Raw genomic sequence first — 15241 nt, forward strand, 5'->3', positions numbered from 1 at the left:
CAATGGACGTTTCCACACTCTTCACCAGCATGCCCCACAATGACAGCATCGCTGCTTCAGCCTCAGTACTTAACACCAACAACTGCCAGTTTCCAGGCACCATCCTATAACTCATCTGCTTCAGCCTCAAACACAATGTCCCCACCTTCAAATACCAGTTCTTCATCCAGAACAGCTGTGAGGACTAAAGTTGCATCCCAATATGGCAACATTTTCATACACAAGTTTGAACACGATTTCTTTGCTGCACAGGATCCCCAACCAACACTATACACCAGATACACTGATGACATTTTCTTCCTCTGGACCCACGGCAACGAGTCACTGAAAGAACTAAATAGTGATATCAACAAGTTTCATCCAACCATCGGACTAACCATGGACTATTCTTTAGAATCAGTCTCATTCTTGGACACATACATCTTCATCAAGGACGGACACCTCAGTACCCCACTGTACCCCAAGCTGATGGATTACCTCATGATGCTACACTTCTCTAGCTTTCGCACTAAACATATTAAAAAAGCCATCCCCTACAGACAAGCCCTACGCATACACAAAATCTGTTCAGATGAAGAGGAACGCAATGGATACCTGAAGGTTCAAAGGACGCCCTCATAAGAATGGGATACGATGCTCAACTCATCAATTGCCAGTTCCAGCGTGCCACAGTGAGAAATCAGAGTGACCTCCTCAGGAGACAAACGCGGGATATGTTGTTGTCCAATACTTCCCGGGAGCAGAGAAACTGCACCATGTCCTTCGCCTGCAACACATTATCGATGAGGATGAGCACCTCACCAAGATCTTTCCTACACCTCCACTTCTCGTGTTTAGACAACTGTAAACCATTGACCACAACACAACCTTGTCATGGCAACCACTGCAAGACCTGTCAGAACATCAACATTGATACCGCCATTACACATGGGTACACCACCCACCACGTGCAAGGCAGGTACTCATGTGACTCAGCCAACGTTGTCTATCTCATTTGCTGGAGGCAAGGATGCCCCGAGGCATGGTATATTGGTGAAGCCAAGCAGATGCTACGACAATAGATAAATGGCTACTGCGCAACAATTGCCAGACAGGAATGTTCCCTACCGAGGGGGAGCCCTTCAGCGCTCAAGGATATTCAGCATCGGACCTTTGGGTGAATGTCCTCCAAGGCGGACATCGGGATACGCAACAACACAGAATTGCTGAGCAGCGACTGTACCCATCAGGTCAACCTCAACTGGGATTTTGGGTTCATATCACACTACAGGTGACCCCCACCACGCTATACAATCTCTCACACACATTCACAGACAAGCACACAAACACACACACACACTCTCTGACATAAACACACTCTCACAGACCCTCTCTCATATACACGCTGTCTCTCTCTCACTCGCACACACACACACACACATACACTCACACACACTCACACGCATACCCTCTCACAGGCATATACTCCGCCACACTTGCGCATATGTTGTTTCAAGTATGCAAACCCAAACACACTCACTTGTGCGTACTCACACACACACACGTGCTCTCTCTGTGTGTGTGTGTGTCTCTCTCTCTTTCTCTCACCACACACACCCACACCCGCCCCCCACCGTATGCACACACATATGTAACCTGATGGGATGAATTTGCATTTGTAGATTTGCATTTGCAGATACATTCTATTTGGTTCAAAAACACACAGCCTGTAGGCAGTCAGTTAATGTGACATTTAATAAATTCCTACTTTGGAAATAAAACCAATCTGACTCCAAATTGGGATACAGACAGGCTCTAACCTCACACCTTTAATGCATTATCTGAGCTGAGATGTCACCTCTTTTTAATATACTGATAAAACTGGATACACAATTGAGTTGATGGTAGGAGGCAGAGAGTAATAGTGGAAGGATGCTTGTCAGACTGGAGGCCTGTGACTAGTGGAGTGCCTCAGGGATTGGTGCTGGGCCCCTTGCTGTTTGTTATCTATATCAGTGATTTGGATGAGAATATATAAGGCATGATTCGTAAGTTTGCAGACACTAAAATAGGAGGTAGCACGGACAGTGAGGAAGGTTATCAGAAATTGCAGCAGGTCCTTGATCAGCTGGGGAAGTGGGCTGAGAAATGGCAAATGGATTTTAATAAAGATAAGTGTGAGGTGTTGTATTTTGGAAATAAAAGCTGGAGATTCATGGTGAATAGTAGGACCTTAAGGAGTGTAGTGGAACAGAGGGACCTTGGAGTTCAGGTACATGGTTCTCTGAAAGTGGAGTCCCAGGTAGACAGGGCAGTGAAGATGACGTTTGGCACACTGGCCTTCATCGGGCAGGGCATTGAGTATAGAAGTTGGGAAGTTATGTTGTAGTTGTACAGGACATCCGTGAGGCCACACCTGAAGTACTGTGTTCAGTTTTGGTCACCTTGTAAGGATATTATTAAACTGGAAAGAGTGCAGAAGAAATTTACAAGAATGTTGCCAGGACTCAAGGGCCTGTGTTAGAGGGAGAGATTGGACAAACTGAGACATTTTTCTTTAGAGTGTAGGAGACTGAGAGGCTATCTTGTAGAAGTGTATAAGATCGTATGATGGTGAACGCACTCAGTCTTTTTCTCAGGATTGATGAATTGAGGACTAGTGGGCACCAGTTTAAGGTTAAAGGGGCAAGAATAAAAGGGAACCTTAGGGGCAACTCTTTTACACAGAGGGTGATACACGTCTGGAATGAGCTGCCAGTGGAAGTGGTTGAGGTGGATACATTAGCAACATTTAAAACACATTTGAACAAATATATGAATAGGAAAAGTTTAGAAGGATATGGGCTAAGTGAGGAAAATGGGGTTAACATTGAGCCACATTTTGGTTTGCACACACCAGATTGGGCCAAACGGCCTGTCTCTGTGCTGTCAGATTCTATGACCTCAGGTTATCACAAGGCACGGACTTGAAAGAAATTCTGGGATTTACATATTAATCAACTGAAGTCTGCATTTCCATTCCAAGTGATTAAATACTTAACAGTCATCTAGGTTTGACTAATACATCGCATCATTTGTATGATACTTTGATCTTTTACTTAGAAATTCTGTGTTTGATGTATCCTATCCCAGTAGCTACCTGAGGAAGGAGCAGCGCTCCGAAAGCTTGTATTTTCAAATAAGCCTGTTGAACTATAACCTAGTGTCATGTGATTTTCAACTATGTCCACCCCAGTCCAATACCAGCACCTCTTCATCATCATTCATTGGTATCATTGCACAGAGAGAAGCCGAACTGCAGGAGCAAGTGGGGGATGGGTGGCAAGACCAAAGACCAGAGGGCAGAACAAGGCCAGGAATTGAGGAACCCCAGAAGGGAGCAATGGGGAAAACCTACTGAGTTGTAGAAGAGTTCAGAATAGAAAGCTGAAAAGGATCAGCCATGGGATGAGAGAGTCTCACTGCAGTGACTGAGTTAATGGACAGAAAAACATGACCCAGCATTTTGTACATATCCAGAAAGGCTCTTCCACAGAATGGAACGTTTTGTTTTCCTTTCACCAAATCACCATAATATTTTTCCAACTACTAACCATTACCAGTAAATCGTTCGTGTTGCCAATTAAATACTTACATGCAAAATCCATTAGTGGCAAAGCAAATGATCAAAAGTGAGGGAGCGATAGGGAAAGCAGGAAAGGGGTTAAGTCAAACTGGAGTTGGAGGGGGAGAAATAAAGCCTGTTTCAGTGACGCTGCCCACCACTCTTTATTTGACCTAGGGTTCTTACTTATCAGTGCTTTGCTACAAAAGATATGACCTTTAGCAGTCAGTATGGCCATCCCTTGTGAGCCTGTTTGTCAGAATCAGATTAGTTACAGTATCAGTCAGATCAGCCACTGTCTTCAGAAATGGCAGAGCAAGCTCAAGGGGCCGAATGGCCTCCACTGCTCCTTCATACGTAGAATGTGAACAACAGAATGAAGAACCCATCTCTGACAAGTGTGGTCCAGTGTGAACTCCCTGGTAGCTGTGTTGAAAAGGCTGTGGTGAGTTGTGCCTTACATGTTGGTCAATGGTCTTCAGTTTGATGACTGGCCTAAGTCTGGTATGAGAAAGGAGCAAATGGAGGGGCTGGGCTTTTTTTTAAATCATATAATCCTAGAGTATAAAAGCCAGCCATTTGGCCCATCAAGTCCACACCAACTCTCCAAAGGGTAGCCCAGCCCTGTAACCTTGTTTCCCCCATGGCTAATCCACATAGCCTGCACATCCCTGGAAACTATGGGGAAACTTTACCATGGCCAAACCACCTAACCTGCACATCTTTGGATTGTGGAAAGAAACCAGAGCTCCCGGAGGAAGAAACCCATGCAGACACAGGCAGGATGTGCAGACTCCACACAGTCATTTGCCAGAGAGTGGGATCGAACCTGAGTCCCTGGCATTGTGAGGCTGCAGGGCTAACCACTGAGCCACCATGAGAAAAAGTGAGGACTGGAGATGCTAAAGATCGGGGTTGAAAAGTGGTGGAGCTAGAAGAGCACGGCAGGTCAGGGAGCATCCGAGGAGTAGGAGAATCGACATTTTGGGCATCAGCCCTTCATCAGGAATGAGCCACCATGCAATTGCTGTAGGTAGGGAGTCCACCGACCGATGAGTGGCCTATGTTTCTGTTCTGTGTTACAGGGCAATGATGGGAGTGTGGGTCCAGTCGGACCAACTGGCCCTCCAGGCAGAACTGGACCTCCAGGACAACAGGTGAGTGTTATTCCCGCTCGCCCCTTTTTTTTTTGTGCTGGCCTTTATAACAGAGATATGGTGTACAAAAACTCAGAAGCTCCAATGAACTTTCCTAAATCACTGCTTAGTTCGCAGCTTGGGAGGTTGCATCAAAATGAGGATACCAGAGTTTAGGAAGGATGCTGAGGCCTTGGCAGGGGGTGGAGAGATGGTTGATTGGAATCGGACCAGGGGTGTAGATCTTCAGAAATGCAGTGAGACTGGAAAATTTGGATTTCTTCTGTGGAATTCTGTGCCATAGAAATTGGTTGGAGCCAGAACATGCAATGTTTCCAAGGAGTTAGATACAGCTCATTGGAGCAAAGGGATCAAAGCATATGGGCAGAAAGCGGGAACAGAGGTCTGATTTGGATGATCAGCCATATCTTATTGAATGGTAGAGAAGGTGAAAAGGGCTGGATAACCGACTCCTGCTTCTGTTGTCTATGTTTCTCCTTTTGAGTGGAGAGAGTTAAGGGGAGATTTTGTGGAAGTGTTCAAAATAGTGAACGAGGTTGTCAGAGTAAGCCAGAAAGCACAGACCGAAGATCATGAATGAGAAAACCAGGAGAGTTAATGGCTTTAATTCAAACATCAAAGTGATGTGGAATGCACTGTGCTACCTGAAAGGTTGCTTGTTGCAAGTTTAATGATAACTTTCAAAAAGAAATTAGACAAACCCTCAAAAAGATGAAGCTTTGCAGAACTTTGGTGGAGATACAGAGAAATGAAATAAATTGGATAGGCACAGGTATAGTGGGCTGAATTGTCTCGTTTATGCCATATCATTGTGTGATCTTAACTTAACTAAGGTTACTGATGGTCAGTGACTTGATTTGAATCCCTTGATATTGTTCAGGTCAGGAAGAGTTTGTCCATCCAGAGATCAAAGAACAGATTTGGGGTTCTCCTGATCAGTCCCTGAAATTCAGTGGAAAGCTGTGTTTGCACAGTTTCTCCTTCAGGTTTTTGACAAGTGTGTGAATCACATGCAACTGGATCCATGGATATTTTAATTCTAGATTTTATCCAAAGCTAAAACAAATGACAGAAATTCGGTGTCTCAATCCAAATATTCATCCAGACGATCTCAATGATGAGGGGTGGGAGTGCGGGGTAAGGCTGGATTTTATTAGCTGCCCACTTGCAGGAAAACAAGGGGCAGAATCTGTAATTTAGGGCATTGTGCCATGCACACTGCACATGCCCTCATTACCATATCACTAGCAGCAACAGAGGCAGTGATTGGGCCAGTTGAGGCCCTTCACTTGGCTTTGCCCCTGCCATAGGAGAGGCCTGTACCCACTGTGCAGCCAGCAGATTTGTGAATGCTCAGTGAAAGGAGGGGCAGTGTTTCCTTTCTAGATTCCCGATCAGAGGGCCCCACCTCCCCCAGAGATTACCCACCCCCACGTCTACCTTCTCCCCATTGCCTTAAGCCGTGTGCCCCTACAAGGCCTAGCAGCTCGCCCTAGTGAGTTTCTGCACTTACCTGGGTGCCAGGGCATCCTAACCCTATCATATTCTTTTCCGGGTCTCCTGCCGTACCAGCAGTTTGCCTACTGTTCCTGATGGTGTCTCTGAATGGTTCGCAATTCTGTGAGGCTTTCACCTGGACAGGGACAGTTGTCTCAGCTCATAACAGCTCATTTTCTAAACTGGGCTCATAATGAAGCGTTATAACCTCACTCTGGCATTTTTGCGAATTTACATTCTGTTTTAACATTTCGTTTTGAAAATGCTGGTATCTGTAAAAGTTGGTGATCGGTCACCTTAGATGCAGACTGATACCAACAGCACGGGGTCAGTTCGTGCACCAGCTGAAGTTACCATGAAGGACTCTGCTTCTAAACCTCTCCGCTCGCCAGAGCTGTGGTGCCCCTCAGGTTCAACCACCACCGGTTGTCTGTCTCAAATAAGACAGCAGCCCTACAGTCCAGAGCCAAGAACAAAGAACAATACAGTACTGGAACAGGCCTTTTGGCCCTCCAAGTCTGCGCCCTTCTGAACTAAAACTGTTTTCACTAACAGGACTCATATCCCCCTATTCCCTTCCTATTCATGTGTTTGTCCTGATATTTCTCGAATGCTGCTATTGTTTCTGCTCCTCCAGCAGCGCATTCCAACCACTACCACCCTTTGTGTGAACAACCTGCCTCGCACAGCTCCTTTCAAATGACCCTTTCCATACTTTGAACCTGTGTTCCCAAGTAATTGACCCCTCGACACTGGGGAAAAGCCTCAAAACTTCCATTCTATCCATGCCATTCACAATCTTACAAAGTTCTTTCCGGTCGCCCCTCAACCTCCTGCGATTCAGTGAAAACAAACCCAGTCTACCCAACCTTTCTTCATAGCTGAAATCCTCTATACCAGGCAACACCATGGTAAGACTTTATTGTACCCACTCCAAAGCATCCACCACACTACCCCACTCCTTCTGGTAGTTTTGTGACCAGAACTATATGCAATATTCCAAGTGTGGCCTAACCAAAGTTCTATAAAGCTGCAGCATAACTATCTTTATACTCAGTGCCCCTTCCGATGAAGGGAAGCATGCCTGAGGCCATTTGTACAACCTTATCTACCTGCGCTGCCAGCTTCAGTGATGTGTAGAACTGTTCACCCAGATCCCTCTGCAAATCAATTTTCCTGAGGGTTCTGCCATTCACTACATAGTTTCCACCTGTACTTGACCCTTCAAAATGCATCAAATGCAATAGGACTATGACACCTTGACTTTTAAATGTGACCATGAAGTGTCAGATTGTTGTAAAAACTCAAATGAATCACAACATTCTCAGTCTGTTGTATGTCTGACTTCAATCCTATCCCTTCTATAGGCATGCTGTCACTTCAAACCCAAAACAAGGCCCACCATCACATTCTTAGAGATGGTGTACAAATGCTTATCAAGTACCAGCATCAAGTTACCCAGGTCTGGGTCATGAGTAATTAAATGCAGTGTATAACCCCTAACTTGAAACCATCCTTCAATTTGCCAGTTTGATATTTTGACCATCTCAAAATGTTATACAATCTCCACTATCCTTTTGAAATTAAAATTCTGCAGATGCTGGACATCTAAAGCAAACACAGGGAATGCTGGAGAAACTCAGCAGGTCTGACAGCATCTGTGGAAAGAGAAAAACAGTGTTAGTGTTTGAGTCTGGTATGACTCTTCTTTCAATTCTTTTTATTGTCTCCATGTTGTCAATTTAATCCTAACCCTAACCTCTAATTAGATTCACATCATTTCCAATTCACGTTGCACAGGAAGCCTTCAGCCCGTCAGTTTGGGTCATATAAACAAAGACCTGATTTGAAAGGTCAACTTCCAATCCACAGCCTGATCAAAATCTTAACCATGTCACCACCTCATCGGGAAGGCCAGTCAAAGACTGCATCAAGGCTAAAACATAAATGTCTGGAAAAATGCCAGATCCAGGTTCTTGTACCAGTCTGTGGAAGCCACAGCTGCCACCTGGTTATAAAATCACATAAGATTCACATTCACAATAATGTTTGGTGATTTAATATGTTTCATGGACGAGTTGGACCAAAGGGTCTGTTTCCGTGTTATACACCTCTATGACTCTATGACTTTTACCTCACAATTTTACAGTGACTATTGAAACCGAAGCATTTTGTTGTTGGAGTATGAGATTGTGGAAATGTTAACTAGACTGGGCTTGAGTGGGCAGTGGGACAGTAGAGGTAAAAACGAGGATTGGAAACCCGAGTCTGGATCAGAGTGGTGCTGGAAAAGCACAGCAGGTCAGACAGCATCCAAGGAGCAGGAAAATCGATGTTTCGGGCAAAAGCTCTTCATCAGGAATAGAGGATAGTAGAGCCTAATGGGATGGCTGATTTGTTCCGACATTGCTGTAGCACTTTCCTGACACATGTTGTGTTTGTTCTTTCTGCAGGGTCCTCCAGGAGTAGAAGGTCTGGATGGGAAGGAAGGGAAGCCAGGCCCACGGGTAGGACATTAGCCACATGTCCAAAGTGTGTTGCTCCTCTTGGGAAGGGGCAGAGTCACTGATGGTGTTTGTTTTGTGTTGCAGGGTGAGTCTGGTCCACCTGGACCCCCAGGGCTCAGGGGACTACATGTAAGTACTTGTACTATCCAGCCACTCCCTGCTTTTGTTTCTGATCATGCAAATAATTATAAGTCCTTAACTACCTCGAATGATGTCGGAAATTAAAGGATTAAAAGGACAATTTGCATGAATTTGATTTGTACTTCATGGAATTCATAGCATTGAGACACGATGCAATCAAGATTTTCTTCAAGTAATCTGAAGATTTGCCGAGGTCAGTGAAGAGAAACTAGTTTGTCAAATAAAAGAACCCAGAGCAAGGGGGAAGACCCTTCACAATACAGCTACAGAACCAGGCCTGAAGTGAGGAAGCATTTCCTCACACAAGGAGGAGTGGAACATTGGAATTCTGTCCACCCAGGCTAATGGAAGCTGTCAGACCATTAAGACCTTTGAAAAATAGGATTGATTAAGTTTTGTGTGGAAGAGGATTACGATGCTAAAGGGACAGTTTATGTAATTCTTTAAAGCCAAGAGGTATTCTAACTGGTTTCCTTCTTTTTACAGGGATTTAAAGGAAAATCTGGCCTTCCAGGTCAACCTGGACAGAGAGTAGGTATCTGCGAGTGAGCATTGTAGGATTTGTGTATCCATTTATGTTCAAGGATAATGGAGTCCGAACATGTGTTTGAGTCTGGAGATAGTATAGGTGTATGTAGGTATGATTCTAGGGTTGGAGAGGCATGATCACGAGATAGAATCAGGAATAATGTTTTGCTGAGAAGGCTTGAGGAGATAAGAGGCAATGTTAATATTCCAGAACCTTAAAGGAAGCTGAAAACATATTCTAGATTGTTACCTGAGTGACAGAGAAATAATCTGTTGAGGGGTTCAGTGTGTGGCAAAGGGCTACAGTGGAAGGCAGGGCTTCATTACATGAACCACTGGTGTCAGGATTGGGCAAAGGACAGCATGACATTCAGGAAAGGGTCATGTCAGAAACGCCAAGGAACGGGGCAGTGTATTTGAGTAAAAATAAGCAGAGTGTGTCAGGAAAATATGGAGTAACAAAGATAACAGATAATTAGTGATTAAGGGCATGATAAAGAGAAAATTGGAAGAAATCAATGTTCAAGGTGTTGTATCTGAATGTAAGAAGTGCTCATGATAAATTAAAAGCTTGTGTAGATATGAATAGACTGGATTAAATAGCCTTCACAGAAACAAGGCCAGAATTTAATCACCTTTGACACTGTTCTGCCATGGGAACAAACTGCATGTCCCTGTGTAAACCCCAGATAGGCTACGAGGTGTCGAGCCTCCTGCAAAGCAGCCAGTTGTGTGTTCAGAATGGCTGATAGGTTCCTGAGACAGGAGGCCCAATCAGAAGGCCCAAAACTTGCTGGTGGCTGGCAGTCTGAGTGGGAGAACATTCCCACAGCAGCAACTTCTTATTCCCACAAAGATGCCAAGGTGGCCCTGATCAGCTACCCACCACAGAAGTAAGAGCAGAGAGGGATCTTTTGGGCATTGAGTCTGCTACACCACTCAATGAGACTGTGGCTGATCTGATAATCTCTAATTTCATTTTCCTGCCTTTTCCCCATAATCTTTGATTCCCTTACTGATTAAAAATCTGACTGTCTCAGCCTTGAATATGCTCATTGACCCAGCTACGACAGCCTTCTGTGGTAAAGAATTTCACAGATTCGCTGTCCTCGGAGGAAAGAGATTCCTCTTCATCTTTGGTCTGATTGTTTCAATTAGGTTTTCTCTCATTCTTCTAAACTCCAATGAGTACAAACCCAACCTACTCAACCTCTCCCAAGACAATCCTTCCATACGTGGTATCAGCCCAGTGACCTTTCTCTGAACTGCCAGTATGTTTTTCCAAAGAAAAAGGATCCCAAAGTGTTCATATTATCCCAGGGGTGGTCTATCCAGTGCCTTGTATAGGTATGGTAAAACCTCCTTATTTTTGTAGTCCAGTCCCTTTAAAATAAAGGCCAACATTCCATTTGCCTTAGCTATTGTAACTGAACTTGATGCTAGCTTTTTATGATTTATCCATAAGGACCCCCAAACTCTTCTGTGTAGCATCTTTGCGCAGACTTTCCCCATTTACATAATTACTCAGCTCCTCCATTCTTCCTGCCAAATCTCACATTGAATTCCATCTGCCAAGTTCTTGCTCACTCATGTAACTTGTCCATATGCTAATGGAGACTGTGTCAGCCTCGCCACTTGCCTTCCCACCTGTTTTTGTGTTGCCCACAAACTTGATGAGATTACATTTATTTCCTTCATCCACATCATTAATACAAGTAGTTCCTCTGAAATACAATGGTTGCATTCTTGTGCAACCCCGCATTATAGAAAAATCATACTTTAGAAACAGCGCTTAAAGTGTCGGCAATGTCATCGTGTTGCAGCCAACACACATTTTAAAAGTTCGTAGTTTAGAAACTGTAGTTTAGAAACAATTTGTCAATCATGTTACAGCAAATTCACATTAACTAAACACGGGTTACAGCATGAATGACCTGTATGTATTGTAAATAATTGCCCAACACTGATTCCTATGGCACTCTTCTAGTTAGAGGTTGTCATCCTGAAAATGTCCCTCTCATTCCACTTCTATTAGTTATAGCTATCAGCTAGTCCTTCCTCTATCCCATGCTAATATACTACCCCAACACTAATTAAGTACCCTAACAGGCAGTTCCTTATCAAGTGCTTTCTTTAAGTCTAAATACATTATATCCACCACTTTGTCTTTCTCTACTCTGCTTGTTACCTCCTCAGAGTATTCTGATAAATTTGTTAAGCACGATTTCCCTTTCATGAAGCCATACTGACTCTGCTTGATGACATTATGTGTTTCAAAATGCTTTGCTATTACATCGATTCTGACATTTCTGACAAAAGATGTTAAGCTAACTTGCCTATACTTACCTGTTTATTGTCTACTTCTCTTTATAAATAAAAATACTGCATTGGTAGTTTTCCAATCCTATGGCACATTTCCAAAATCTAAGAATTTTTGGCAGATTCCTACCAGTGCATCCACTATCTCTGTATCTACTTCCTTTAATATTCTAAGATGTATCCAGTCAGTCCAAGGGACTTATTGGTCTTTAGGCCACCATGGGTTTTCCTTGTACTTTTTCTTTAGTAATAACTATTGTGTTTAGTTCCTCTCCTTTTGCCTTTTGATTACTCTGTATATTTTGGAATGCTATTAGTGTCTCTATGGTGAAGAGTGACGTATTTATTGAACTCCTCTGCCATTTCCTCATTCCTTATCCTTATTTCCCCAGCCTCATTTCCTAAGGGACCCATGTTCATTTTACCTTTTATCTTCCTCTTTATAAATTTGAAGAAGCTCTTTATATTCATTGCAAGTTTATGCTCAAAACCTTTATTTTCTCACTATTATTGTTCAGGTCATCCTTTACTTTTTTAAAAAAATTCTCAGTTCTCTGGCTTACCACTAATTTTTGCCAAATTGAATTTTTTTTTTTCTTTCATTTAGATACTACCCTTAGCCACCCTGGTTGGCTTATCCCCTTTCTAGAATCCTCCTACCTCACTGGGATATATCTTTGTTGTGAGTCATGAACTATTTTCTTAAAAGTCTACCACTGTTCCTCAACCGTCCTTGCTGTTAACTCCTTTGGTCATTCCACTCCAGCTAGCTCTGTCCTCATTACTTTGTAAATTCTACCACATTATGGTAACTGTTTCATAGGAGATCTTTTCTTCTGAGATCATTTATTATACCTGCCTCATTACACATCACCAGATCCAAAATACCCTGATTCCTGGTTGGATCCACAATGCGTTGTTCTCAAAACTGTCCTGTGTACACTTCTTATGAAGTTTTCATTATGCCTCCCTCTGTCAATCTGACTATCCCAATCTACATATGGATTAAAGTCACTCATGGTTAATTCATTGCCTCAGTTACATGCTCTCATTATCTCCTGATTTATTTTCAGTCCCACCTTGTAGCCATTGTTAGGGGACCGATAGAAAATTCTGATCAGGTCTTCTTCCACTTTCTTACTTCCACCCATAGGGTTTATACAGCTTCTAATCTGAGATTGCTGCCAAACATAGTTTTGGATGAAATATCCTAGGATACTCACCTTTTGCCTATCTCTGTTGAAGTTAAAAGAAAGACTGTTAAGCTGTCTGTGTAGAGTAGCACATTCTCCCCGTGTCGGCGTGGGTTTCCTCTGGGTGCTCCGGTTTCCTCCCACAGTCCAAAGGTGTGCAGGTTAGATGAATTGACCATGCTAAATTGCCCGTAGTGTCAGGTGCATTAGTCAGGGGTGAATGTAGAGGGATGGGTCAGGGTGGGTTGCTCTTCAGAGGGTCGGTGTGGACTTGTTGGGCCGAAGGGCCTGTTTCCACACTGTAGTAAATCTGAATCTAATCTAATAACAGATGGGGTAATAACAATGTTGAGAAAAGATGTTGGCTCAGAAAACCATGAAGTAGAAACTGTTTGGGTGGAAGGGCTAAAATGTCATTTCGCACTTTCCTGTATTAAATGTCATGTACTAACTGTCTGCCCATACCACCAACTTCACAATGTCCTTTTGGGATGGACCTGATAGAAGTAATTTATCCGCCTCCTTGCATTAGTTGTAGTTACAGTATAAATCAGCAGATTAGAATTGCATGTAATAAGAATAACAGAGTCGTCATGGGAATTTAACCTCCATGTAGACTGGGCAAACCAAATTTGCATTAATAGCTTGAGGAGAGATTTATGGAATATTTACAAGCCAGCTTTTTTAGATCACTTAGGAACAGGCTTAGATTTTATATCTGGTATTGTGCAATGAGCAATGATTATTGAAGATCTTTTTTGCATAGGGGCCTCCAGGAAAGAGTGACAATAATAGGATAGAATCTTATACTAAGTTTGAAAGTGGTTATCTTAAATCTAAACAACTATCGTGTGTATCAAGGACAAGTTCGCTCATCTAGATTGAGAAACTGTATTGAAGGACGAGGGGACTGAATGTATCCTTTCCAGGTTTGGGGGCAATACAGAGTCAGTGGTAAGGAGGAACCAAAGGCTGCAGTGGGATATTGGCATGTGGGTGAGTGGATCAGAACATGTTGGAGGGAATAAAATGTGGGCAAAATGTGAAATCATCCACTTTCGTAAGGAAAATAAAGAAGCAGAATATTTTTTGAGCAGTTGGGAACTGGGAAATGTCAGTATTCAGAGGGAATCTGGGTGTCCTTGTTCACAAATCACAAAGCTAACATTCAGGTGCAGCAAGCAATTAAGAAGGCAGATGAGAGATTTGTCACAAAGGGAGAAGAAGCCTTCCAACAATTGTACAGGGCTTTGGTGAGGTTTCACCTGAAGTATTAAATACAGTTTTGTTCCCTTTATGCAAAGATATATTTGCCCCAGACAGTGCAACAAAACTTTACTAGACTGGTTCCTGGGAAATGGGGATTGTACTGTGAGGGCAGTTCTATCAGATGAGGTCTAAATTACATATAATGTAAAAGATTGAGAGGAATGTAATTGAAACAGATATCATTCTGAAGTGCACTCTCAGGGTGGACACTGAGGAGAAGTCTGCCCTGGCTGGAGAATGGAGAATACAGGGTCTCGGGATAAGGGACCGATCATTTAAGGCAGAGAAGAAGAGACATTTCTTCATTTAAAGGTTACGAATCTTTGACATTTTCTATCATAGAGGATTTTTGGATATTCATTCACTGAGAAAATTTAAGACTGAGTTTAAGATCTTTTTGATTGCTAAGGGAATCAAGAGGTCTGGGGATAGTGTAGAAATGGGAAGAGTGGGTGAATAGGGATAGTGTGGGGATGGGGAAAGGGCAGAAGTGGGGATAGTGCAGGATTACTGAATGTGGGAATGGAGATAGCATAGGTGAATGAGTTTAGTGCGGAAACGTTAGGATAAATCTGGATCATGATCTCATTGAGGCCAAACAGCCTAACTCCAGGTCCTATTCCTTTATGTTCATACTGAAAGATTTTAACAGACCCCAGCAATGGCTTTGCAGGGGCAACAAAAATTCCCAAGTGTCCTTTACTCCCAGACTTGTCTCCATAAATCTCTGAAGGGCAGAGGAGTCCTAAATGACCACATGCTCTTGTCTTCATTGAGGTTCTTCCATTGTCAGTCAGTGGTCTCTTCAGGGCCACCTCCCATTCAGCTTCATTTTTGAGGCTGGTGGGAAACCACCACCACCAGCACCTATCCCATTCTAGGCCCCCCACCTAAATCTTGCCCTATGCCCCAGTTGCTCCCTCACTCTCCTCTCCCACTCCAGCAACACAATCAAGACTTGCACTGTCCTGTATCTTGCTCAACCCCACTCCCCAGGTCTCCCCTTCCTTCTCCATCACAAGAGAATCTACGCTAACTCCCGTCCTG

At 43.4% G+C, this 15241-nt stretch overlaps 1 protein-coding gene across 2 annotated transcripts in view; it reads left to right on the forward strand.

Moving 5' to 3' along the window:
- col16a1 (collagen, type XVI, alpha 1) overlaps positions 1–15241 on the forward strand; it is a 367062-nt gene that overhangs the window by 322070 nt on the left and 29751 nt on the right. For both annotated transcript variants that reach the window (XM_072548617.1, XM_072548616.1), the window contains exons 56-59: positions 4669–4740; positions 8691–8744; positions 8829–8873; positions 9372–9416. In XM_072548617.1, the coding sequence (XP_072404718.1) occupies positions 4669–4740; positions 8691–8744; positions 8829–8873; positions 9372–9416 (216 nt within the window). The remainder of the gene's footprint in view (positions 1–4668; positions 4741–8690; positions 8745–8828; positions 8874–9371; positions 9417–15241) is intronic.

Source organism: Chiloscyllium punctatum, chromosome 27 (assembly GCF_047496795.1).
Source record: "Chiloscyllium punctatum isolate Juve2018m chromosome 27, sChiPun1.3, whole genome shotgun sequence".
NCBI classification, from domain to species: Eukaryota; Metazoa; Chordata; class Chondrichthyes; order Orectolobiformes; family Hemiscylliidae; genus Chiloscyllium; species Chiloscyllium punctatum.